The 27,981-nt window shown below is 37.1% G+C and overlaps 1 protein-coding gene across 1 annotated transcript in view; it reads left to right on the forward strand.

Annotated features, from left to right (window-relative positions):
• TRIP12 (thyroid hormone receptor interactor 12) overlaps nucleotides 1-27,981 on the forward strand; it is a 155,760-nt gene that overhangs the window by 59,016 nt on the left and 68,763 nt on the right. Inside the window, exons 3-7 of the mRNA XM_030917083.1 lie at nucleotides 2,327-2,452; nucleotides 3,289-3,944; nucleotides 4,032-4,091; nucleotides 22,323-22,428; nucleotides 26,601-26,737. Of these exons, the coding sequence (XP_030772943.1) occupies nucleotides 2,327-2,452; nucleotides 3,289-3,944; nucleotides 4,032-4,091; nucleotides 22,323-22,428; nucleotides 26,601-26,737 (1,085 nt within the window). The remainder of the gene's footprint in view (nucleotides 1-2,326; nucleotides 2,453-3,288; nucleotides 3,945-4,031; nucleotides 4,092-22,322; nucleotides 22,429-26,600; nucleotides 26,738-27,981) is intronic.

The following is a 27,981-nucleotide window of genomic DNA, read 5'->3' on the forward strand; positions in this document are numbered from 1 at the left end:
GAGCCTTGGTTTTCTAAATGATTTGGATACTGTTTACTTTTTTGTGGTATAATATAGAGAGTTTACCTGCTAAGTTCTTAAGTTCATTGAAGGTATTAGTAAGGGCGTGAGAAGTAACACAGGAGTATCATTAGGTGGCTCTAACGTAAGCTGTATACAAATCAGCAGAGCAATTTATTTGAGTTAAAAAGAGGAGGGCTTGCTGCCCCAGGCCTCACCTTTAGTTTCATATGGGCCAGTTTGTGATGACAAATGGAATGAATCTGAATTTTTAATTGTTTTGCGCATTTATTTTTCACAAAATTGTCTAGCTTTGAATGTATGTAGTTTTCTTTCAAAATGAGTTGTTTAATTATCAAGGAATGCAACAAGGTATATTTTAAATTATAAAATGAAATAAAGTAGAAAACATGATTTAATTAAAACAGCAGTCTGCAACAATCTTTAAGAAAATAAGAATATGGAGGACCTGAATGACATAATTTATATTTCCTGTAGCTGTTAAATTCCATACCCAAAAAACAGAATGTTATACCTCTTTTTTAGAATAACTATGGAATGATTTCAAAAATAGTCTCATTTCTGAAGAAAAAAGAGTTGAACTCTGAGATCTGTTAATAGAAATATAACAAAAACAAAAGCAACTCTTAGAAATTAAATCTAATAAGAAACTCATTGGTTAAGCAAAATTTTAGTCTGCAATGGGAGAATAGGAAAAACTAAAATTAATCACAGTGTATATGAGGCAGGAAAATCACGTGATCCAGCCTCAGTGACAGAGCAAGACCCTTTCTGAAGCACCAAAAAATAAAAAAATAAAACAGCAACAACAACAAAAACACAATGTATAAAAAAACTTACCAAGTTCAGCTTAGCTACAACTTTAGAAAATATGCTTCTTGAAGTATATGTGTGCCTTCATTACTAAAAGTGAAGACTAATACACTTGAAAGGCTCACCTAGAATTTTTTTTTTTAAGAAATTCAACTATTTTAATAAGTCTGTAGAAAATACTATTACTTTCACATTAGAACCTTGAAAATAAAAATGATATGAGGGATTCAGGAACTATTTCCTTTCTTAAGAAGCTAATTTCTTACCTTCTTTTAAGACTCTTTTCATGAATTCTGGAAAGATGGAAGAAGGAATGATACAGAAAAGAGAAACCTTAGTCCTCTTTTGGAACAGATGGTTGTATTTGTATGATATCTTAAGAAATTTATGGCATCCTTAAAGATTGAGTTAGAATTATTTTGTGAGGTTTTCAGTGACTCATTTCTAAGTTCTTTTGAGATGGTGTTTGGAATAAAAGCCTTAAACTTTTTTTAACAAGTAAATTTGGTATTAATGAAACTTTTTTCTAAATTTTCATTAGTATATGCTCTTATGTGGAAGGTGGACATCAGCTATGAATTACATAAATTGCATTTATTACATTAATATCTCACCTGAATGACAGCAGTTTTCTGGATATAAACGTATGTTTGTTTTTTATTGCTTATGTAAATCTCATGTAACTGTTCCCCAAGGTCTAAAAAATAATCTAACTGAAAATAGTTTTTTCATGTTCCTCAAACTTGCTTTTAGAACAGTACTGGCATAAGGATTTGATTTATTATAAATATGATGTACCATATCAATCATGGAATTATTTGAATGTTTTTTGGAACTTTTGTGGTAAATTCCATATTTCTCCAGGACTTTTTTGTGTTCTTTTTGTTGACAAGTACTTTAAAGTTTTAGCAAGTATCACTATATTGATTTCATGTAGCTTTATTTATTGTTTAGTGCTTGAAATGATTTTCTGTGTAAAATCAGTTTGAGAATTGGTTTTTCTGTCTCTGCATTTACTGTGTTTACCTGAATTTTAATGTACGAATTGGAAATCAGTATCAGTGTGGGAATCATCAGTTGTCTTTTCCGTAAGCTTTTAAAGCCATTACAGTCACATTATGTATTAAAAGTAGTGTTTAGATCTAAAGTCTAAATTTACTTTTTGTTAAAATGTAGCATATTTTAATATCTGCACTAAAATTGCTGAAAAATGTGTTACTGCTTAAGCAACCATAACAATGCTGTGCAATTATGACTACTGGTGATAATAAACTCTTCAGTATTGGGGAGGGGGTTTGGTTCTAAGAGGCAACTTCTTTTTGCCAGATTATTTGGTAGAGTAATAATTAAAATTTATAAATATTTGGAAAAAGGGTAGGGTCGACAATGAATTGTGGGAAGCTTTAAAAAATATATAAAAATATTTCACTTTCAGTATTGTATTTGCATCTCAGTTTCCTGATAGATTTCTGTTTTGATTTTCTGCTGACAGGTCACATTTAGGGCAGGCAAAACATAAGGGATATAGCCCTCCTGAGAGTAGAAAATCTAATTCTAAGGCACCCAAAGTGCAGTCTAATACTACTTCTGAACTGTCAAGGGGACACCTTTCTAAAAGGTAAATCTTCATATTGCTTATACATTTTCAAGGCAGAATTATTTGCATTCAAATCATTGCATAATGTTTAAAACTTGAGGTTGTTCTAAAATGTTATGATACATATTTTCATTATTCTCTAAGAGTAACTTTTAGGATTGACAGTTTATCACCTTTGCAGTGATTAGTGCAGTATACCCTAGACAATGAGTTTGTCAATGATAAAATGGTATTTTTTTTTGGAGAACTATAAGATTCCCCCTTTGCTTAACAAACCATTGTGGCCATTTTTTATTTCTTTTTATTTTTAAATTTTTTTTTTTTTAAGTTTTTATTGTCAGAGCCATAATTTAGGTTTAGGTCAGTGATTCTTAAGATCTAATTGGTAAGAGTCTTTGGAAAGCAATGTTAACTGAAGATTTGATAGTACTACAGTATAAAAACCTCTGACCTTCATTTTGAAAGTACGTATGTTAATGCTTATTTCTTCTAAGCTTTGACAAAGCAGTTTTGTTTGTGAATAAGGCATCAATATTCTGGCTTCCTCTGGTTCTGAACAATTAAGTGTTGTTTTTCTTGTAATCTTAACTCTTGTTTTGTGATTAGGAGTGTTAATGTCGGTAATCTTTGGGCTAAAGAACACCCTTATCTTCTAAGCAGATATTTTACTATCCAAAGTCACATCTTCCTTTGTTTTGTTCTTTTGTTTCATTTTACAGATTTGAACCATCTGAAAACCTATGTTTAATACAGGACTTAGTAGGAACATACTCGTACTTTATTTTTTGAAAGCATTATATATGACAGTTGTAATTATTACAGGCTGGTATTAACTGTTTTCTTATCTAACCTCTTAGAAGCTGCAGTTCATCATCTGCTGTGATAGTTCCACAACCAGAGGATCCAGACAGAGCCAATACTTCAGAAAGACAAAAAACGGGGCAGGTGCCTAAGAAAGACAATTCTCGAGGAGTGAAACGCAGTGCTAGTCCAGACTACAACAGGACCAATTCTCCTAGCTCTGCAAAAAAACCAAAAGCACTTCAGCATACTGAATCTCCCTCGGAAACAAATAAGCCACATAGTAAGTCCAAGAAGAGACATTTAGACCAGGAGCAACAACTGAAATCTGCACAATCACCATCAACAAGCAAGGCTCATACCAGAAAGAGTGGGGCCACTGGCAGTTCACGGAGTCAGAAAAGAAAAAGGACAGAGAGTTCTTGTGTAAAGAGTGGCTCCGGGTCTGAATCAACTGGTGCAGAAGAGAGATCTGCCAAACCTACCAAGCTGGCTTCAAAATCAGCCACCTCAGCCAAAGCTGGGTGTAGCACCATCACTGATTCTTCTTCTGCTGCCTCTACTTCCTCCTCGTCTTCTGCTGTAGCCTCGGCCTCCTCCACTGTACCACCGGGTGCCAGAGTGAAACAAGGGAAAGATCAGAACAAGGCCAGGCGTTCCCGTTCAGCATCCAGTCCCAGCCCCAGAAGAAGTAGCAGGGAAAAGGAACAGAGTAAAACTGGTGGCTCTTCAAAATTTGATTGGGCTGCTCGTTTCAGCCCTAAAGTTAGCCTTCCTAAAACAAAACTGTCTCTTCCAGGGTCTTCTAAGTCAGAGACATCAAAACCTGGACCTTCTGGATTACAGGCCAAATTAGCAAGTAAGTTTACAAAAAGGTCTTTTTCTTTAATTAAAGAACGTTTCTCTTGGTTTGTCAAAAGCAATTATGCTTTAAAATTAAGAGTTTTTTCCCCCCGTCTTAGATAATCTTAGATTTATTACTGTCCATATAATTAAGTACATGACATCGTGTAAGAACTGTTACTACATTTAGTTTTATGGAGACAGGTAAGGAATACTGCCTTCCTATTATTACAAAACCATCACATTTTAGTGTCTGTATCTTTATTGGTCCTTGCAGCATCTCCTACTTCACCGATTTCCTAATATCAGGATGGGACATAAAGTTGGATTTTCTTCTATACCACATACAGAATTATCATTTAGTTAGGAGCTGTTCTTTTTAGTTATGAGTTGCCATGATCGGAGATCAAATTTGTCTATGCTTTTTTAGATGGAGTCTCACTCTGTCGCCTAGGCTGGAGTGCAGTGGTGCAGTCTTGGCTCACTGCAACTTCCACCTCCTGGGCTCAAGCGATCCTCCTGCCTTGGCCTCCAGAGTAACTGGGATTACAAGTGTGCGCACGCACGCTTGGGTCATTTTTGTGTTTTTAGTAGAGATGGGGTTTTACTATGTTGGCCAGGTTGGTCTCAAACTTCTGATCTCAAGTTATCTACTTGCCTCGACCTCCCAAAGTGTTGGGATTACATGTGTGAGCTACCATGCCTGGCTAAATATATGTTTTTTTATATTAGATATTCTTGATGTGTAGATACAATGAAATGTTATTATAATAAATATACCTCATATAAATTAAACCTTATTCATATGTAATATCTCATGGTCTTTAAAGGGTTTTGTCTAAAGATGAATACTTTCACGACTCTTATATACACTACTCTGTGTCCTAAGTGAGTGAGAAAGAATATTGCTCTCTTAAAGTTTACAGTGGAGTAGAAAGAATTTGTGTTTTGAGAATACATTCAAGCAAAGAAACCAAGTAGGTGAAGGAAACATAGAGTTATGTGCATTCCTTCATGAGTCAGTTTTGGAGATATCCAGGAACTCTTCTCCCTCTCTCTTTACCAGAAGACTTCTTCAGGGAGCCAACTGCTCATCTGGGGAATGCTAGTGTTTTTCTTTTCTTTCCTTCTTTTTTTTTTTCTTTTCTTTTCCTTCTTTTTTTTTTCTTTTCTTTTGAGACAGAGTCTCGCTCTGTTGCCCAGGATGGAGTAGTGGTGCGATCTTGGCTTATTGCAACCTCCGCCTCCTAGGTTCAAGCAATTCTCCTGTCTCAGTCTCCTGAGTAGCTGGGATTACAAGTATGCGCCACCACACCCAGCTAATTTTTGTAGAGAGGGAGTTTCACCATGTTGGCCAGGCTGGTCTCGAACTCCTGACCTCAAGTGATCCACCTGCCCTGGCCTCCCAAAGTGTTGGGATTATAGGCAGTGAGCCACTGTGTGCAGCCTTCTTTCCTTATTTCTATTTGAGAAATCTATAGAGGACAAATAGGATAATAAAGCACTTACCTACAATTTTTAAAAGTATTTAATTTTTATAATACCTAATAAGGAAGCTTGCTTTTAAGCATCCGTTCTTCTCTGATTGATTTTAGATCTACATTTGGGTAGGACTATAATGTTTTCTTGGCTTAAGAAGATTGTATATAGTGTTTACTAGCATTCTTGTCAAAGTATAGCTCTTATTGAATCAGCCTAAGTTAATATTGAATTGGAGCTGTTAGCTCTGTTTAATTTAACACTGCGATGTAAAACTACTTTTGGTTGATTCACACATTAACTAAAATGACAAGAATACTAGTTAATAGTAGGTACTATATAAAAATTTTATGTTTAACCTGTATGATAGGTTATTATGAAGTAACATCTTTTACTTTTAGATTGAACTTTGTTCTGTTTTGGTATTTTAAATATGCAGTACATCTATATAAAATGTTTTAAGTTTAAAGGATTAAGATAGGCTAGATCAGTATCTTGAAGTGAGAAGGAAAAAAAGGTTCAAGTTAAAAGGACAACCAACTATTTGTCCTTCCAAGGCTTTATTGATAATTGGAGTTATTTATGTCAGCTTTTATACTGCCTTTCCTCCCTGTGTTTGTGTCTGTCATTCTGTCCATTGTAGTAGCTATGTAATATTCACAGCCAGTAGGCCAGGTTGAGTTTACAGCAAGCTGTTTAGGATTCACTCCCCCTTCTGCTTTCCAGTCTGCCTCACTTGAAGAACTCATCTCTTAAAGCTCTTATATGTAGGAATTTAGGGCCAGGCAATAGCAGATTGTACTTGAGTGTCATGGCCTTGGTCCTTTGTAGAGAGCAGCTTTCTTTTCTTTATATAGTCTGTTAACATGATTTTTAAAAGAAAACTCAACTCAGTATCATTATGCTGCTGGTTTGATAAAACCTAATCCAGATAATTCCATTAAGCCTGCTCAGCACATAGTCACAAACTAATTTAGTATTTTAAAACTCATTTCACCATTATTTCATTGACTTTCACAGTATCTGTGTGTTCTATTGTCACTATTATATCACTTTTCCATTTTCACTGCCACTATCCCAGTTCTGATCTCTCATCGTAGCCTAAGCTGTTGAAACAAGAGAATGGAACCAGCATTTGTTTAGCATAAAATAAGTGCCAGGTATTTTACATATGCAGCTACATTTTCTTTTCAAAAAAAATGATGCTTTAGGATACTTTTTAAATTTTTTTTCCCATAGACAGAGTCTTGCAGTTGGCTCATTGCAACCTCTGCCTCCCAGGTTCAAGCGATTCTCGTGCCTCAGCCTCCCAAGTAGCTGAGATTACAGGCACGTGCCACCGTGCTTGGCTAAGTTTTGTATTTTTAGTAGAGACAGGTTTTTGCCATATTGACCAGGCTGGTCTCGAACTCCTGACCTCAGGTGATCTGCCCACCTCAGTCTTCCAAAGTGCTGGGATTACAGACGTGAGCCACCATGCCCAGCCTAGGATAGTCATCAAGGAAATGCATTCCAAGGAGATGAAATAACTTCTCTGAGTAGTATACCTCATACTTGGCAGAGTTAGGATTTGAAGATGGGGGTATGTATGACCTTGAATGAAGCATTTTCTTTTTCTTTTTTTAACCCATGTTTCTGTGTTTTACTGTTGTAACCTAATTCGGCCATTTGGAGATAACTAAGACTCTAGAGGAAGTGAAATTTTATTTGGTCCTTCATTGGTAGTATTGATTAAATTTAGAGGTGAATACTATGTGAACCCAAGGATTCATACCATATCATTCGCTATGTATTTGCTGGTTTTCAAATAAATGAAAACATTTCAAAACAAAGTAGCATATATTTACTGTGCTTTTAAGTGCCTGACAGTTGTTGTGAATACCTTACATGAGTCATCTTATTTGTTTCTCATCGGTCTTGTGTAGCAAGTTGTTGTTTTTTGTTTTTGTTTGTTTGTTTGTTTGTTTTAAGATGGAGTCTTCCTGTGTTGCCCAGGCTGGAATGCAGTGGCACAATCTCAGCTTACTGCAGTTTCTGCCTGCTGGGTTCAAGTGATTCTCCTATCTCAGGCTCCCAAGTAACTGGGATTATAGGCATGCGCCACCACGCCCAGCTAACTTTCTGTGTTTTTAGTATGGAGATGGGGTTTCACCATGTTGGCCAGGCTGGTCTTGAATGCCTGACCTCAAGTGATCCACCCCCCACGGCCTCCCAGAATGCTGGGATTCCAGGCATAAGCCACTGTGCCCAGCCTTTGTGTGGCAGGTATTTTTATTCCCAGCTTACAGGTTAGGAAACTCTGGATCATTAGTCAAGTTACCTGTCTAGGGTCACAGAACTAAGAAATGATAAAGCCGAGTTAAAACCCAGGCCATTTGATCCCAAAAATTGGCCTTGAGAACAGAATGCATAGGGGCGAACAGATTGGGCAAACTCAGTCTGGGAAGGTTTCTTGAAGTCAAAACAAGGCATTATGCATTTTAGGCATGATTAAATATGTCACTTCAGAAAAGAGTTTACAGTAGAATTAATTGGCAGGTAACGTTTCTTAAGGATATGGGGCAAAATGTGGTATTTTATGATTGTCTCTGGGTTTCAAGTAATGGTATTTTGAGGAGTAGAGCCAAAAATGTCGGATTCAAATCTTAATTCTGACATTTTTTCAGCTGGTAACTGTGGGAAAGTTTGTAACTTTTTCTTTGTAAAATGGGCGTAATAGCTATTTGAGGAATAAATGAAAACATTAGAAGACTTAGCATAGTGCTTAGTGCACAGGATGCATCACAAAATTTAGGGTGTACAACTGAAAGTGAATGTCTTAAGGCAGAAAACATATTCAAAGCATTTTGAGAATGGGGGATCAGTAAGTCCTGGCCATTGGTCAATTTTAAGGTGGCTGTTAGATTTGGAACACCAGATTTAGAGTTTTTTTAATCTCTTAAAAATCAAATACCACATGTTGTCATTTGTAAGTTGGAACTAAATAATGTATTCACGTGGACATAGACTGGGAAGGAGATGAAGGGTGAGATATTACCTCATGGCTGTAATATACATTATTTGGATGATGGTTAATATCAACAGCCCAGACTTTGCCAGTAAGCAATATATCCGTTTAACGAAACTGCACTTGTACCCCTTAAATTTATAAAAGAAAGTCAAAACTAGGAATATATATACAAATAAAATTGCATAATTTTATATATAAAGAAAAATGTAACCTGTATAAATGGATACTTTAACATAAATGAAAACAAAAATGTCAATATTAATGCATGTACATTGCTTTAAAAATATCTCATAGTTTTGTGAGGTTGGGCAAATCATTCAGCTGTAGTTATGATGCCAACCTTATTCCTAATCTTATTTGCAAAATAATAAGATTCCTCCTTGTGAAGCATAAATGAAAGATTATATGTGAAAACAACTTTGAAAATCTCAAGTGCCATAGAATGCAGCAACATATTGTAATGTACCATGTAATGTTAAAGTAAGAGTTATGGTCATGTATGTACGTATTTATTTTATTTTTTTGAGTCGGAATCTCATTCTTGTCGCCCAAGTCTGGAGTGCAGTCGTGTGATCTAGTCTCACTGCAACCTCCCCCTCCTGGGTTCAAGTGATTCTCGTGTCTCAGCCTTCCAAGTAACTGGGATTCACAGGTGCCTGCCACCACATCTGGCTAATTTTTGTATTTGTAGTAGAGACGGGGTTTTGCCATATTGGCCAGGCTGGTCTTGACCTCCTGACCTCAGGTGATCTGGCCGCCTCGCCTGGCCAGGTCACGTATTTAAAGGGCTTTTGTATGTATCAGGGTTTTTTGTTTTAACATTAATCCAGAGGCCAGAATTAGATTCAGTGGGTGGATGGAAGTTGAGAGATGGGCTTCTGATTAATACAAATCTTAGTAGAATAAAAATCTAAAAATTATATTAAAAATAGAGTAGACCATTGTGAGAAATTTCATATAGGGTAGGTTATTTTATTTTATTTTGGATATCCTTTGTTTTCTTCCAGTTTTTAAGAACTGAACCTATTAGTTTGAATGTGATGTGTTTCCTCAGGTAAAGACTTGGTCAGTAGGAGAGCTTAATAGTAAAGGAAATGGTTTAAAAATTGTAGGAACAACAGTATTTTTAAGATGCTTTGTGGAAGAACCGTTCCCCATGTTCAAGTATTATTCAAGGAGATTCTAGATAAGCAGGAATATATTGAAAGCTGTGGGAAGACTTGCAGTAACTTCTTAACCCAATAATTTGCAAATTAATTTGACCAACTATTATTTGGGAACCAGCAGTGGTTCATGGAATACACTCAGGAAATGATATAATACATTTAGTGAGGAAGCTTAAACAGGAAGACCTTGTTATTGTGCTGCTTAGTCAATTGTTGGTAGGCCAATGAACAAGTTCCCGGCGAGGGCACTAGAGCTGGCAGAAGATCTAGTGAAACCACTACTTTAATGATAGACTTCCTGAAGCATTGCTGCTTGCCGGCTGTGTCTCATCAAAACAGCTCTGAGACAAAGGTCATTCTGTGTTACTTGGTAAAAGTCTCCAGAGTACCCCAGAATGAAGAATGTTATGTAACAATTTTTAATGTTTTTTAAAAAAAATTTGCAATAATTTCAAAGTGAGTAGATGATGATGGTATAGAATTACAGGGAACAATTGGTGATCAAAATCTGAGTAATTGTGGAACCTGTTTATAGAAAAACTTCTATTTCCAGGCTGATGTTTCTATTGAAGATCTACTTTACTCTCTGTTATTTAAAGTGGGCGTCATGTGCACATTATTAATAACATAGCAGGAGTTAACAGCTTACTTTTGTCTTGAGTTTCATATTCTCCTGATGACTTGCATATAGCTTGTGGTTTTTATCAGACCTAGAGAAGAACCAGGCAAAAGCCAAATTCTAGAAAGGAGATTCTGATTAGATGAGGAAGACATAGTGCTTTGCGCATGGAGGGAGGAAATAAGAATGAGTTGAGCAGGAGAGACGAATTTAAGTTAGATACGTGGTTTCACCAACTTAATCTCATAGGATCATCTCTCTTTACGTGAAAAAGGTAGATTATCTGTGAGCCCTGTGAAGAGTTGGGCAGGGAGCTTAAAAGGAAAAGGGTTGAGTGTCAGTTTTCCATCTTACAAGGCAGCTATTAAAGTAATTTAGCAACTTAAAAATTACAAGTTCCAATATGTGACTGCTTTGAAAAATTACTAACAAATAGTCCTAGTGTTTTTGAGGCTTTAAAAAAACTTTAAAAAAAAAGTTGCCAGATTTAAAAAAGAGATCATTTAATGGTAAATACAGCACTGACTTCTTTGTTAAGAAGGCTTTGCTTCATATTACGTTGTTTGAAAATTATAAATGACCGTGTTATATATTTTTGTATACAAGGTCAAAATAAGAATTGAATTATCCAAACTATGTTTTACTCAGCTTACATTAGTAATTGCCCTTTATATTCTTACCTGTGTTCTGGAATGGTTTTGACACTGATTCTGATATGTTAGTTAAAAATAATCCAGAGAGTACCAAAATATACAAAGAAGAAAAATATAAAATCACTTTCATTTCATTCACCAAGGGCTACCTTCTTTTTTTTTTTTTTTTTTTTTTTGGTGTGTATCATGCCAAAATTTTTCACTTTATATTTATCACCACTTATTTGCAGTGTAAAGTGAAAGAGTTATATAAGATCTTTTTTTTTCTTCTTCAAGAAGATAATCATAGCTTACTGCAGCCTTGATCTCGAAAGATTCAAGCAGGCTTCCCACCTTAGCACCCCGGATAGCTGGGACCACAGGCACATGCCACAATACCCAGCTGATTTTTTAAAAAAGATTTTTTCTTGTAGAGATGAAGTCTCACTATGTTGCTTAGGCTCATCTCAAACTCCTGGACTCAAGCAATCCTCTTATCTAGGCCTCCCAAAGTGCTTGGATTATAGGCATGAGCCACTATGCTTGGCCAGATCTATTATTTTTTTTTTTAAAGCAGTCTTTCTGCCACTGTGCGCTTTTCTATAGCTGATTATTTTGATGTTTTAATGTCTAGATTATGTGCTTTTATATGTCCCTTTGTTGATTCTTCTCTCCCACCCCCAACTCTTTGATCCCTGTTGTGTTCCCCTTGTGGAAAATGAAGATTTTGCATTCTAACCTTACCCCACCCTGTTCACCTACTGAACACATACTGTTACGTACTTACCGTCTTCCCAGTGATGATCAGCACGCAGGGTTTATTGTATCATCAACATCTAAATATCATTTACACTAAGCCATGTAGGAACATTTCCTTTCTCACACGTTTTTGCTTTTCCTGAATTTTAAATTCCTTTTTGAATTTAAAATTCAAAATAAAGTACGGAAAGTTTTCCGTACTTTCCCATGAACTTACTCAAACTCCACACTCCTTACTAATTGTCATCATCTTTTCTCAAGCTGTCTACATGCATTTGCTTCATCTTCCTGAAGAAATGAGGCCTCTGGATGGTTGTTCATTGCGCCTGGTTATACTGCTTTAGCCTTGGGATTTGCTTCAGTCTTTTTAGTTTCCCTTTTCTAGATTTCACGTCATCTTTCTTGGTTTCTTTTGGTGGAATATTTTTTCTTGAATCTAAGGAAAAGTATGAGATTTTAATAATTTAAAATTTATTTTTTCAAAATTTAGATGTCTGAAAACGTATCGTACCACCTTGATACTTGACAGATTGGCGAATATAGAGTTCTGGGTTGGGAATTACTTTCCTTCAGAATTTTGAAGAATTACAATAGTGTCTTCCATCTTTCAACATTGGCACCGTTCCTATTTCTGATTTATTCCTTGATAGGGTGACTAGCTGGTTTTGCTTTCTCTGGATCTGGGGCATTCTGAAGACTCAGGACTTACAGCTCTAAAACCAGGATAGTCCTAGGCAAACTGGGACTGTTGGTTACCCTGTACTTGTTTCTTTTCTCTTTCTTGATTTTCTGTTGAGTGCTTGTCCTCTTAAATGGTCTTGATCTTACTGTTTGACATTGCTTTCCTTTTTTGTTCTGTTTCTGGTAGATTTCTACTTCATCTTCCAACTTTTCTCTTGAATTGCTTTTTTTCCCCATGTTTGCCATCTTTTATTTCCAAGAGGTGATTTTGTTTTCATTTCCTTGTGTATAGAATCATGTGTTTGGTTTATGATTGCATTTCTTTTTTGATGACATTAATGGTGAGTTTTCTTTGCCTGTGTGATCTCAAGTATTTTGTGTGTGTGTGGGGGGCTTGAATTTTGGATTGGTTTTGTCTTTCATGCTAGGAACTTTCCTCATATTCTGGTAATTCTGGTAATTCCTGGTTGTCTCCTCATACTCAAGTATAATTCGAGACCAAAAGTCTAATTTGTAAGCTCTGAGTACATAAGTGAGGTTTGACCGAGATTCATTGTTTAGTGATCTGGTTGGGTCATTTTGTTGTAAACTTCCTCTTATCATTATTTTTAGATCTTTTTTCCTTTAGCTGGTAAAATTCCACAGAGAAGATTGTTTCAAACTCCTGCCTTAAGGTGAAACCTTAAGTTCCTGAGTTCTGGGAGCCGAGTGGGAGAAGAGGCCTCAGACAGAGGCAGGATAATGTATATTGTCAGACAGTATGTCCGTACTCGATTCCCTTCTCTCCCTCTTATTTTTGGTATAGTGTACCTATTTGTACTGTGTACTTTAGTCAAGAATTTCTATATTCTATACTTCCTATCGGGGAACCCGCCCCCAATAGTTAACGTGGGTTCTTTTCTGTTTCCCTCAGCGTCTCGGCTGGTTTGAGAAATAAAGGGAAAGAGTACAAAAGAGAGAAATTTTAAAGCTGGGTGTCCAGGGGAGACATCACATGTCGGCAGGTTCCGTGATACTCCCCGAGGCGTAAAACCAGCAAGCTTTTATTAGCGATTTTCAAAAGGGGACAGAGCGTATGAATAGGGTGTGGGTCACAGAGATCACATGCTTCACAAGGTAATAAAATATCACAAAGCGAGTGGAGGCAGGGCGAGATCACAGGACCACAGGATGGGGCAAAACTAAAATTGCTGATGAAGTTTCGGACATGCGTTGTCATTGATAACATCTTATCAGGAGACATGGTTTGAGAGCAGCCAACCTGTCTGACCAAAATTTATTAGGCCGGAATTTCCTCGTCCTAATAAGCCTGGGAGCACTACAGGAGACCAAGGCTTATTTCATCCCTTCAGCTTCGACCGTAAAAGACAGCGGCCTCCAAAGGGGCCGTTTATAGACCTACCCTCAGGACGTGTTCTCTTTCTCAGGGATGTTGCTTGCTGAGAAAAAGAATTCAGCGATATTTCTCCTATTTCCTTTTGAAAGAAGAGAAACATGGCTCTGTTCCGTCTAGTAGCTCACCAGCAGTCAGAGTTTAAAGTCTTATCTCCCTTGTTCCCTGAACACTGCTGTTATCCTGTTCTTTTTTCAAGGTGCCCAGATTTCATATTGTTCAAACACACATGCTCTACAAATAATTTGTGCAGTTAACGCAATCACACAGGGTCCTGAGGCGACAAACATCCTCCTCAGTTTTTGAAATGACGGGATTAAGAGATTAAAGTAAAGACAGGCATAGGAAATCACAAGGGTATTGATTGGGGAAGTGATAAGTGTCCATGAAATCGTCACAATTTATGTTCTTCTGGCATGGCTTCAGCTGCTCCCTCCATTCGGGGTCCCTGACTTCCTGCAACACTTCCTAAAGAATATAGGTCTTGTTTTTTGCTGTAACCAGGAGAGGAATGGTTACCCAGCTGTACAAGTGTGGGAGGGGATCTGGGGATCTGATGCCTTGTAAGCAACCTATCAGCCAATCTTCAGTTTTAATCCCAACGCTGCCCTAGAGGTATCTGGCATCATCAGATCCTGAGCCTTTTTGGGTTTCTCTGGTGTCAGTTTAATTGGTAGTTAATCTCAGCTTTCTTCTTTCAGTTTTCTGGACTTCCCAGTGCATTTAGCCTGGCATTTCTGGTTTTCATCTCCTAAAATTGTATTGTAATGATAGTGTCCTCCATTCTTCTCATCCTTGTAGATTTATGTCTCAGATTGTTTTAATGCTGTATTAGTGGCATTTCATGTGGAGACAGAAGTGAGTGCATGTGTGTTAAATCTTCTGTCTTTACCCAGAAGGGAGACACTTCGCTAGGCACATGCAAAGTATGATCTCGCTGTACATGACAGTAGGCATTACTTTTTGAGTGCCTGTTATGTGCCAGGCTGTCTAAAATATACATTTGATGTCCATTAAATTTCATCTTCGGAGTGACAGAACAAGGTAATAGTTGTGGAGAAACAAAAGTGCATTATTTGTCTAAACACTTTGTAGTAGACTGGTTTCCTTTCAAATAACTATAAATTACATCATTTGTGATGGCTAGATATGGATGTACCCTAATTAAGTATAGCTTTGTGATTTACACAACTATTTCCTTGTTAAGTCAATGGTTATATTCTTTTTAGATATTGACATATATTTTGAAATTGCACTTAGAAATATATGAATTTAATTCCCACCAGTCATGTAAAAGTGCCAAAGTGTTCACATCCTCATTAAATAATAACTGTTTTCTTGCAATTTTAATTACCATATTGTTTTATTTAACTATTCCCTATTACTGGGCATCTAGCTCCTTTCTAGTTACTCCTTATTATAAATAATGCTTAGATGAATACCGTTGGACATTTCCAATATTTGTAATTCATATTGACAAATCAGTGCATGAAATGGCTGTACATTGACTAGGAAATAAAAATTTGCTTTAAAAATTGCATTTAGGATTTATCTCATTATCTGCAAAATCTGTCTTATTACTGAGTTATTTTAAAATAAAAGTCTGATTCCTTTCTATAACCTCATAGATTACTTTTCATTTTTTGAATTTATTTTTACCAAAGTAACCGTTAATATAGTTACATGGGCATACCTTGGAGATGTTATGCACTCAGTTCCCAGCCACCACAATAAAATTAAAATCACAGTAAAGTGAGTTCCATGAATTTTTTTGTTTCCCAATGCACATAAAAGTTGTGCTTACACTATACTGTAATCTAGTAAGCATGCAATAGCATTGTGTCAAAAAAAAAAATATGTACATGGCTTAGTTAAAAATGCTTTATTGCTAAAAATTGCTAATGATCATTTGAGTCTTAGCGGGTCATAATCTTTTTGCTGGTGGATGGTCTTGTCTCAGTGTTGATAGATGCTGACTGACCAGGGTGGTGGTTGCTGAAAGTTGGTGTGATTGTGGCAGTTTCAGAACAATGAAGTTTGCATCGTTGATTGACTTCTGCTTCCACGAAAGATTTCAATAGAGCATGGGATGCTGTTTGATAGCATTTTATCTATAGTAGAACTTCTTTGAGAATTGGAGTCAATTTTTTTCCAACCCTGCTGCTGCTGGTGCTTTATCACTAAGTTTATGTATATTTTAAATCCTTTCTAGTCATTTCAGTGATGTCCACAGCATCTTTCCATGAGTAAATTCCATCTCAAGACAATAACCACCTTTTTTAAAAAAAGGGTCTGGATATGTCACCCAGGCTGGAACGCAGTGGTGTGATCAAGCTCACTGCTCAAGCAATCCTTCTTCCTCCGCTTTCTGAGCAGCTGGGACTACAGGCTTGTGTGACCACACCCAGCTAATTTTTTTTCTTTTTTTCTTAATTTTCTGTAGAAACTATGCTGCCCAGGCTGGTCTCAAACTCCCGGCCTCCAGCAGTCCTCCTGCCTCTGCATTCTGAACTGCTGGGCTTACAGATGTGAGCCGCTGCACCCAGCCAGGCATTTGTGTTTTAAAGATCTATCAGAGTCTGCCCTGCTGTGCCTATAAATGTAAATTACTTGTAGCAATTTTTTTGATATCTACCCTTGTTTAAGATATTAATTTGTATACTATATTAAAATATAAAGAGGTTTTATTTATTTTGTTCTGGAGAGTTTTAACTAGTTTTTGAAATCTGGGTGAATTCTTACGTGGTTTTTTTTTTTTTTTCCCCTCAAAGTCTGGGTCAGTAACCATTTCCTTTAAATGGCCATATAGTAACTATTTTAGGCCTTGCTGACCACATACAATCTTTGCCACATATTCTTCATTTATTATGACTCTCTGGAATGTATAAACCATTCATAGCTTGAGAGGCTCAGGTTGCCAATCAAATTTGTCCCACAGGCTGCTGTTTGTCAACACCTGCTCTAGACTAAAAATGCTAATAATGACTTTTGGTCTGAATTTTGGGATTAGTGGTGGATATTCAACCAAAATTAAATGGAAATGCAAATCTGTTCACATGATGGGTAAAGCCAAGAGAATGCCTAGCTTCAGGCTTGGCTGGATCCAGAGGCCATATGAAGATAGCACTGACAGTCTCACATCTTGTGACCTCCCTGAGACTCTCCCTTTACAGTAAAAGAGGATTATATCTATTCATTTATATATCAACATTTAAGGAAGTCCCTGATTTCCTTGGGTTATATACCTGTCCTTGAATCAGTCAGTATGCTGGAGGAGAGAAAAGGGGGATGATGGTGAGGATTGGTGTTTAACCCTCTTGTGTAGTAGTAGGAATGTGTTGGAAAAGACATTTCCAATGGTACCACATGGAGAAGAGGTAGGAGATAGCTCTCCAGAGAACTTTAAAAATAAATAAGCAGTGCGCTCAGAAAAAGAGTTTCTGTACATTAAAAATAGGTATGTGTACTTGATCTTCTAAAGTCACTTTAAAATGCATATGTAAGTTGGAAGATAACACTAATTATTTGAATGGAATAATTATTTATGGAATGAAGATCTTAAATCAGCTTCCCTCACCTCTTCGTCCCTGCCTGATTTTTATATAGCCTTATCAAATATATTGACATTGCTGTTTGCTTTGACTTCTTATATAACAGAAGGAATCTTGAAGAAGCTGCAAGGTTTACTTACTTGATTGTTAGAATACTTCATCTTGGTGGAGGAGACTACATTTTCATAATAGGACTGTGTAATAGGTCTGATATGTGTATGTCAGATTACCATATGAAAGATTAACATGCCTTTAACATAGATCATGTAAGAATGGAAGATAGCATAAAAACATGACAGTGAATATTTATTATTCAGTCGTCTATTTCTAGTTTTTAAGTAACATAACATATCTCGGAGTAAAAGCCATTCCAGTATTGGTAGTGACCTACCTTTGATGACTCCTTTTAAGTAGGCAGACATATTACTTGAGCTCATTTCTCCTGCAAAATGATGAGATTGGAGTCATTTAATAATAGTCTAATGTAATGAGAAATACATTTTAAAATTTATAAAATTTCAAGTAGACAAGGAAAGTAAATCTTGTAAATAGGAAGTACTCCAGAGCATCTTAACTATTCTTACATAAGAGTCCAGTAAGTAAAATATCTAAGGTCATTGTCACTCCTCAATCTGATTCTCTTACAATGTTGTTTTAAAAATTCAAAGCTTGCAACTGGATACATACAGTTTTAATTATATCACATTTCAAAAGCCAAACCTTGCAAATTGCCGCTGCTTTGAAAGACTGAAACCTTGAACTTTGAATAAATCAGTTTTTTTTTTTAAATTAGGAATACATGTTCTTTTTTTTTTTTTCTTTATTTTCCTCCGTCCCTTCATTTTCTTCCTTTTCTTTCACAAGGTCTTGCTTTGTCACCCAGGCTGGAGTGCAGTGGTGTGATCCGTGGCCTTGGACTCCTGGGCTTAAAGGATCCTCCCGTGTCAGCTTCCTAAGTCGCTGGAACTATAGACATGTGTCACCATGCCCACCTAATTTATTTTTATTTATTTATTTATTTATTGTAGAGACACAGGGTCTTACAGTGTTGTTGATACTGGTCTCAAACTCCTGGGCTCACCCATTCCTCCAGCCTCAGCCTCCCAAATTGCTGGGATTGCTGGCATGAGCCACAATAGCCAGCCTGTGTTTTTTGTTTGTTGTTTTGGTTTGGTTTTCTTGTGAAGACAAGATCTACGTTGCCCAGGCTGGTCTCAAACTCTTAGGCCTCAAATGATCCTCCGGCCTTGGCCTCCCAAAGTGCTGGGATTACAGACATGAGCCACCATGCTCAGCCTGTTTTTGTTTGTTTGTTTTATAGACACGTCTATATGAGAGAACAGAACAATTAGGATTTTTAGGCAGACAATACTAACTGCCAGTTTCATCTTTATCCAGAAGTTTAAAGATTATAGGAACAAGGGCATATATTCGTATACCAATATAATAAGGGGAAGAATTTTGAGGAAAAGAGTACATCTACATTTATGCCTAACTTCATTACACAAAACTTTTGGGGATAAGAGTATATTAATCTGACCAGTGACATTCTTGTTGAGTGGCATCATAAAGGTAAGCGATAAATGTAGTTTTGCTGCATCACAGAGCCTGGGAACGAGGGGAGAGAGAGAGAGAGAGAGTGTGTGTGTGTGTGTGTGTATCTATGTATATGTGTTTTAATTGGTGTTCGGTAGGTTTACACTTAACTGTGTGCTCTCCTCTATTTAAATACTCCTTGCTTGATCAGCAGAATACAAGGAAATTTCAATTCTACAAAATACTGTATTTTTATACGGACAGTTCTAAAGTTTTTTGTTTAGAACCAGTAAAGCAAAATTTTAACAACTTGCGAGATGCATGTTAAGATGTATTCTTAATATACTCTGTTTTGCTTGCTTCAAGATGAGCTTTGGATTTGTGTAGTTGGCCAGCTTATACACCTTTAATGTCAATAAATGTTCTTGTATTTGAAAAATAGGAATCATCTAACTTTATATCTGAAAGTATTTTTGAAAAATAGTCTTAAGTGTAAGAATAGTATGTTCTAGCATAGTCAGTTTGCTAAATGGCCAAAAGAAGGGTAATCTATCTTTATCTTCTACAAAGTGATCTTCCTCAACTGCTTCAAACTGGAACTTTGCTTTCTCCATGAATGTCTCTGCCATTTCTGATGTTCTGAAAATGTTTCAGACTTTTGGAAGAATAATCCATAAAAGGAATTTATATAGTCCTTCCAAAGTTTGACTTGGTTTGTTGAAATATGCTGAGAAGTTACCAGTTATCAGTTTTCACTGCATAAGTTGTGTTGCCCTGTTCAAGTGTTTTGGGCAGAGATAGAGATGTGAAAGCTAGTATGGTCTATCCTGGGTTCTGATTCTGTTGCAAGTAATGATAACCTCTTTTCCACTAGAAAGTATTAGACATAGCAGCTCTTTTACTGTGAGATTGTCTTTCAGACCACAACGTGTTTAAGGTAATCTCTCCTACTTTATCAGGAGTGGAGTTACGACAGTCTCACAGTCGTTTTATGATCGTGGCATGATTATGACAGCCATTAAAAGTGTTTTTCTATCTAGTCTGTTGTTTTGGTTCTTCCCTTCCCTACTTCTCTGCAACTTAGTATGGTCCTCTTAAAGCTTGCCACCAAGAATGGATAAGCATTGTGGAACATTTACTGGCAAGAATATCACTCAGCAATGAAAAGGAATGAGTTACTAATATTTGTAAGAAAATGGAATTCATTTCCAAAGCAGTGTATTCTTCTATTTATATGAAATTCTAAAATAGGCACAATAGCAACAGAAAACAGATCAGTGATTGACAAGGGCCTTATGAAAGAGAGAGACAGAGAGATTGAGAGAGAGGATTACCTACAAGGATCAGGAAGGACCTTTTTAGAGTAATGGAAATGTTCTGTGTCTTAATGATGATGCTGGTTATATAGGTAAATACATTTGTCAAACTTGTTGAACCACTCACAATAAGTATATTATTATCACATTTAAGTTATAGTTGAAGACAGTGTAAAAGAAAGTTAAACAGTGAAGTCTCTTTTAGGACATGAATACTGAAAGAGTAAAATAAAGTTTGATTAAAAGTAAAGGTGAGTACATCACCTTACAGCAGTGTAGCCCACAGTACATTAGTTTGAATATTTTATTTTTAATGTCGCTAAATAGATGCAAAAGTGTGTGCTACTGTCTATTGCTGTGTAATGGTATGTATAGAGATATTTTAGTATTACTTGAATGAAGTACTAAGACTAATGACAAGAATACAGAGTTTTTTAAAGTGCTTTGTTATAAGCAAAAACACTGTTTTTCGGTGTGTTTTAATATAATGTGCATTTGTGTTTTTTTCTCTCTATACATTTGTAAGTCTACTTTAACTTAGTCACACAAATCCAATGGAAAAGCAAGTGTAAAATTTAATACTTTCTGAAATACTATTTTTAAATAATTTATGAATTTTTAAAATACTAAATGTGATGCAAATTAGCCGAATGTATTACCAAGCTAGCTCCCTAGATCTGTTCTCATGCCCTGTCTCTTAGGTGACCAGATTGTGTGCCCTGACAAAGACAGCATAGGATGTCAAGCATATGATTATATCAAGTAATTCTGGCAATACGCTATGTAGAAAACCAATCTAAAAATAGGATTGAAATTTTAGAAACTCTTGAGCCAATCATCTTTTCCCAATTAAAGTTTCATTCTTTGATTCTTTTAAGTCAGCTTCACTTGTTTAGATAATCTTTCACAGAAGTTATTTAGAAAAAGGCCCAAAAGATACAGTTTAGATGTCTAAAAGGTAATGCCTGTCCAAACATAGATTTTTATCCTTAAAACTTCTGTTTCATGTTCACAGATTCTTGAAGAAGTTTGATTTTTCACTTAGCACCTCTCCTTTTAAGTCTGATCCCAAGTTGAATGAGCTGAAGTTTTGAGTGTAAAAGATCAAGAAAAATGTCTAGAATCCTTTTTACTGTTTCTCTCCCAGATCTTTTACTGCTGCTTTTTCCCAATCAAAGGAGTAAAGAATTAGTTTTTCCCCTTTAAAACAATGAAATCAGCAAAATTAAAACTTCCTGAAAAGAAGCAAGTGACCAGGACCAATTGTATAATTAGTCTCAGAAAAAATTAACAGATATTTAAGATAATGCTGAGTTCTCATGGAAATATGGTAACTTTGGAGACTGTTCACTATTGGAGGTCTTTGTTTAGATTGAGCATACTGCCTAGTATGTCATTTATGGTAACATTGTGAGGATTGGGCAAGGGTGAATGCTGTCTTGGCTTTCTTACTGTTCATAAAATAGTAATAAACTTTACTTAATTGATACACTGTTTTTGAGCCTATTGACCTGTAAAGGCATTAGTTTAGCTTCCAGAATACTGTGAAAAGTGTACTTAATTGGCTCTTCCCCCTAATTATAGTCTTTTTTATAAATCATACTTCCTAATAACCTTCAGTCCAAGTGCATGTACCTTTCTGATGGGTGGTATAACTCATTTAGTTCTCTCATACCTTATTGATGAGCCTTATATAAACTAACTGAAATAGGACAATATAAGAACAGTGTAACAAAATTGATAAACTTCATGGCGTTTAGTAAATTCTTGAAATACATGGTATATACAAAAAAACTCGCCTTTGTTAGTGGAGAAGAGTTAGCAGATGAGAAAAGAACTTTGAAAGAGGAGAGATAGGCAGGACTCTGGGGATAGCTTGGGTCAAGGTTGGGCCCAAGTGAGAAGACCGATCCTCAACTGGAGGGCCAAGTACCATTAACTTTTTCATTATGAATAGGCTCTGGAAATAAAGCTAGCAATACTGCTGGAGAAGTTATGAAAAGAATCTGTCGAGTTTTGAACATGATGACCTGAAGAATTTTATAATTTTTAATTAATGATAATTTTTCATTATAAAATTACACTTTTCCATTTTCCATGGATAGGTTTAAGAAAATCTACGAAGAAGCGCAGTGAATCTCCACCTGCTGAGCTCCCCAGTTTGAGGCGGAGCACACGCCAAAAGACCACGGGCTCCTGTGCTAGTACCAGGTAATTTGGTTTTTTTCGTTTATAGTGAGTTCATTTGTCTTCTGTTGCTTAGTTTCAGCTTTCATCAAAATCCTTAACTCCATAGGTTGTTTTTTGTTTTGTTTTGTTTTGTTTTGTTTTGTTTTGTTTTGTTTTGAGATGGAGTCTCGCTCTGTCGCCCAGGCTGGAGTGCAGTGGCCGGATCTCAGCTCACTGCAAGCTCCGCCTCCCGGGTTTACGCCATTCTTCTGCCTCAGCCTCCCGAGTAGCTGGGACTACAGGCGCCCGCCACTTCGCCGGGCTAGTTCTTTGTATTTTTTAATAGAGACGGGGTTTCACCGTGTTAGCCAGGATGGTCTCCATCTCCTGACCTCGTGATCCGCCCATCTCGGCCTCCCAAAGTGCTGGGATTACAGGCTTGAGCCACCGCGCCCGGCCTTGTTTTTGTTTTTTGACAGTCTTGCTCTTGTCACCCAGGCTGGAGTGCAGTGGCACGATCTTGGCTCACTGCAACCTGCACCTCCCAGTTTCAGGAGATTCTTCTGCCTCAGCCTCCCGAGTAGCCGTGATTATGGGTGTCTGCCACCCCACCCAGCTAATTTTTGTATTTTTAGTAGAGATAGGGTTTCACCATGTTGGCCAGGCTGGTCTCCCACCTCCCAGCCTCAAGTGATCCACCCGCCTTAGCCTCTCACAGTGCTGGGACTACAGGCGTGAGCCACTGTGCCCGACGATTTTTAAAAAATTATTTATTTATTTTTTTTACTTAAGTAAAGACATATTCTAACATAACTGGCGTTATCTTTGTGAATTTCTCTGCAATATTTATTTACATGTTTTTATTAAGTTTTAATCATTCTATTTCTTGACGATACTTTTATCCTCTACTTTTCCTTTGTTGTTGTGCTATTTTCACAATGCTGTTGACAGTAGCAGGACCTTTGGCTGTTTACAGAATTCTAGTCTGTCAAATATACTTCCAGTGAGCATCTTTATGCAGATTTGGATTGTTTTTAAAAGGTAGTTAAGTTTCCCAGTAGTGTGATTAATGAATCAAAAAGGATGCCTGTTCTAATGGTTGTACTGTTGCCTAACTGGTTTCTAAAAGTGTTAGAACTAGTTACTAAGTTTAATGAATGGAGGGGGAAATGTACTTCATTTTTATATTATATCACCTTACTCTCAAGAAAAAGTGTAGGTATTACGTGTGTTCTCTCACATCTCCAATTCTAGCTTCTGTAGATCTCTTTTTCAAAACAACTATCTTTGATGTGATACAGTTAATATTTCACATAACTTTGTTAATTGATTGAGAATCTTAGCCTAAAAGTAAAAATCTTTTTCCTGCAACTTCCTCTCAGCTTTTCAGGCTTGGTCAGTTGGTCAGGTGCCATTCCACGGCTCGTTATTCAGTAGCTATATATGAGTTCTCTGTCTGTGTATAGTCATGCCACTTTTTTTTTTTTTTTTTTTTTTTTTGAGACGGAGTCTTGCTCTGTCGCCCGGGCTGGAGTGCAGTGGCCGGATCTCAGCTCACTGCAAGCTCCGCCTCCCGGGTTCACGCCATTCTCCTGCCTCAGCCTCTCGAGTAGCTGGGACTACAGGCGCCCGCCAGGTCGCCTGGCTAGTTTTTTGTATTTTTAGTAGAGACGGGGTTTCACCATGTTAGCCAGGATGGTCTTGATCTCCTGACCTCGTGATCCGCCCGTCTCGGCCTCCCAAAGTGCTGGGATTACAGGCTTGAGCCACCGCGCCCGGCCAGTCATGCCACTTTTAATGAGGAGGACACGTTCTGAGATATGTGTCATTAGGTGATTTTGCCGTGCAAACGTCATGGAGAACACTTAAAACACAAACCTAGATAGTATAGCTTACTACACATCTAGGCCATGTGGTAGCCTGTTGCTCCTAGGCCACAAACCTGTAAAACGTGTTACCTTACAGAATACTGTAGACAATTGTAACGCAATGGCAAGCATTTATGCATCTAAACATATCTAAATGTAGAAAAAGTACAGTAAAAATGCAGTATTAATTATCTTGCAGGACCACGGTCATACATATGGTTTGTCCTTGACAGAAACAACATTATGCAGCACAGAACTGTAGCTTGTTCCCTCTAGTAAATGCATGCAAACTAGTGATGGCATGGGGGAATGATTTTAGTTTACCTTTTCCCACTCAGGTTAGCAGAGGGGTCTTTCCACTTCTTTTGGTTCTTATCTAAGATAACCTATTTTCTCTACTCTTGGTGGTGTGACAGTAGTGACATAAGTAAACAGTAAAACTTGGTGCCTATAAATCATGAAAAGATAGCCTTGCCACCTGAAATCTTTTCCACCTGTTTTTAAATTTTTTTGATTGTTTAAAATACCTGGATTTAATACACCTGTTTGCTTTTGAGGTTGCATAGCAACTTTTCTGAGGATTTCTGAAGAAACTTCTTAATTTTCCAGAGTTTTTAATCCTATTTTGGGCCAAATTTTGAATCTTAATTACTCAAGGTTTAGTCTGAGATGCAAACTGAATTTATTGTGTCTGAAAATTAATTTTAAGCCGTATGCGAAGTCAGGTAATCTAGTGTTATAATTGTCTTGCTTGCCCTGCTGTTCTCTGCAACCACCTCTCCTTCTACTCACGATAGTTAGTGCGTGTGAAATTACCCACTGTAGGTTTGATCATGCTGTGCACAGGCCGTCTCATCTAGCCACCTGCTTGAAGTGCTTTTCATGGCAAATCTTTTCTGAATTAGTTGAGATTCTGCTTACGTTTAGTGCCTTGGTCACCTACTAACGGTGTCCTTGTTTCTCTTTAGAGTAGCACTCCTTGAGGGCAGCCACCCTATGTATCCAAAGTGATCAGTCCAGTGTGCTGGTGGAGATTAGATCTTAAATGAGTGAATTTGAATCCCACTAATTTGTAACTTTGTAAAATGGGTTGGGAAATGAGCTGTTTCCTTGTGAAAGAAAGATGAGTTAAGCAAATTTCTGTGTAGGGAAGCTTTTTCTGTAATGAGAATAAACTCTTCCATTGCTCTTAGGTAAGCAGAGCCTTCATTTGTAGGTCAGTGGTGCCTGCTTCTCTCACGTCACTGTAGTGTGACTTTAATCTAAAACATGTCTTTACTAATAGGCTTCTGCCTTTCTTAAGATAATTTGGGGAGCTTTGTTTAAATGCTATCAAGTTTAAATAATTTGGGGGGAAGTATTTTTGCTTCTCTCCGGTTTGCTTACTGATTTTGCTATTAAAGGAGAAAAAAAGGTTTATCATCAATAAAATGTAATTTTCTTTAGGAGAAATAAGTGGTCATTCTTTTTCCATAATTTATTCTGTCTCTGTCCTAAATGAATGTCTTTCCCAAATGTTATCTGTATTTATTAATAGTATTAAATCCATAACTTAAAGAATGGAGTTATTCATTATTTGGATGGTTATTTTTGTATGATTTAGGTAATCTAGAACATAGAGGCTGGGAATTTTTTTCCCACCTCCTTCTCCCTTCCTCGCATTCTCAGTGTTAATCTGCAGTTCTTTTGTATGAATTTTTTTGTTTTGTTTTTGTTGCCCAAGATGGAGTGCAGTGGCATGATCTCGGCTGACTGCAACCTCCGCCTCCCAGGTTCGAGCAATTCTCTTGTCTTGGCCTCCCAAGTAGCTGGGACGACAGGTGCACGCCACTACACCCAGCTAATTTTTGCATTTTTAGTAGAGACAGGGTTTCATGATATTGGTCAGGCTGGTCTTGAACTCCTGAGCTCAGGTGATACACCTGCCCGGCCTCCCAAAGTGCTGGGATTACAGGTGTGAGCCACTGCACCCAGCCAGTATTAATATATTAATCCACTATTTACCCTGGGAATGATGCTGTATTTTAAATGAATTGAATTTTCTCTGCAGGAAGAGTCACTTTTCTCTTTAGTTGGAAGTGTTTTAAAAATCATTTCTGTTTCTAAGGATGACAACAGCTCCCAGTAACACAAAAGCTTGTATTGTAAATGCAGTATAACTTGGAAGAATTTTAAATATACAAAGTCTTGGTTGTTATACATGGTGATTTTCTGCACTTACTTTTATTTAAAAAGAGGATGAAGAAGAAACTGGCTTTGTGCTCCATGAATTTGAGCTTTGTGTTGTCTATACATTGCTCCTGGTTCACTGGTAATGCTGCCCATGATGACATTTTTCTGTTGTAGTCGGCGAGGCTCTGGCCTGGGCAAAAGAGGAGCAGCTGAAGCTCGTCGACAGGAGAAAATGGCAGACCCTGAAAGCAACCAGGAGGCAGTGAATTCTTCAGCTGCTCGGACGGATGAAGCTCCCCAAGGAGCTGCGGGTAGGTAGATTGGTACTTCTTAGCTTTAAAATGCATTTCTGTCTTTTACAGATTTGATGGGTGGAGGGAGGGAAGTATGCTAGGTGTTACTATCATATAAACTTCTTGTTCTGTTTTGTTTTACTTTACCAGTTTGACATTTTGATTAGTTGGAAATGGTTGTCATTTTAAAATTCTCATCCTAATTTGCACTAATTACGTTCAAAAGGCTTTTAGGAAGAAGTAAACTCTGTTTAACCTTTTTATATATTGACTAGTGTGTATAACTGCCCATTGCTTTTTATATATTGACTAGTGTGTATAACTGCCCATTGATTGAAAGAATTTAAATTCATAGTAAAAATATAAGGATATAGTTTAAATTGCTTCACACACATATAAATTTTAATTTAGAATTTTATCGTCAATAGAAAAAGCCCTAAAATGCGAGTATTCAGTTTGAACCTTAGCTATAAGAATAGTATTTATATTGCTATGGGCTTCTCATTTTTTTTTTTTTTTTTTTTTTTTGAGATGGAATCTCGCTCTGTCGCCCAGGCTGGAGTGCAGTGGCCGGATCTCAGCTCACTGCAAGCTCCGCCTCCTGGGTTTACGCCATTCTCGTGCCTCAGCCTCCCAAGTAACTGGCACTACAGGTGCCCGCCACCTTGCCCGGCTAGTTTTTTGTGTTTTTTAGTAGAGATGGGGTTTCACCATGTTAGCCAGGATGGTCTCGATCTCCTGACCTCGTGATCCACCCGTCTCGGCCTCCCAAAGTGCTGGGATTACAGGCTTGAGCCACCCCACCCACCAGGCTTCTCGTTTTTATTCTTGATATATTAGAAGCACAAAAATTAAGACTTTTCTCTCAGCTTTAAATATGTACCCATTACCTATACCAAAACAAGGCTAATACTTCAACTATTAATTCTGGCTGATGGATATCAAAATATAGTTTGTATTGACGTTTCTCAGTGACGTGAACAACAGATAAAGAATGTTAAAATCAATCACTATAGGCTTATATGTATGAGCCTTACATCAGATGATACAGGTTTAGATGTGGACATATACTTCATTTTGAACAAAGATATTTCAGATACTATTGTTTACTATTAGTATACGTTGTCATTTTCTTTAATGTCTGTGGTTGGTCATGTCATAGTTTGCCGGGAAGGTTGCGGTTTACCCACTACTTCTGTCTTCTTGTTCTGTCTAGCTTAGCATTTTTTTAACCACTACACTTTCTTAGTTTTATATGATAA

Source organism: Rhinopithecus roxellana, chromosome 14 (assembly GCF_007565055.1).
Source record: "Rhinopithecus roxellana isolate Shanxi Qingling chromosome 14, ASM756505v1, whole genome shotgun sequence".
NCBI lineage: Eukaryota > Metazoa > Chordata > Mammalia > Primates > Cercopithecidae > Rhinopithecus > Rhinopithecus roxellana.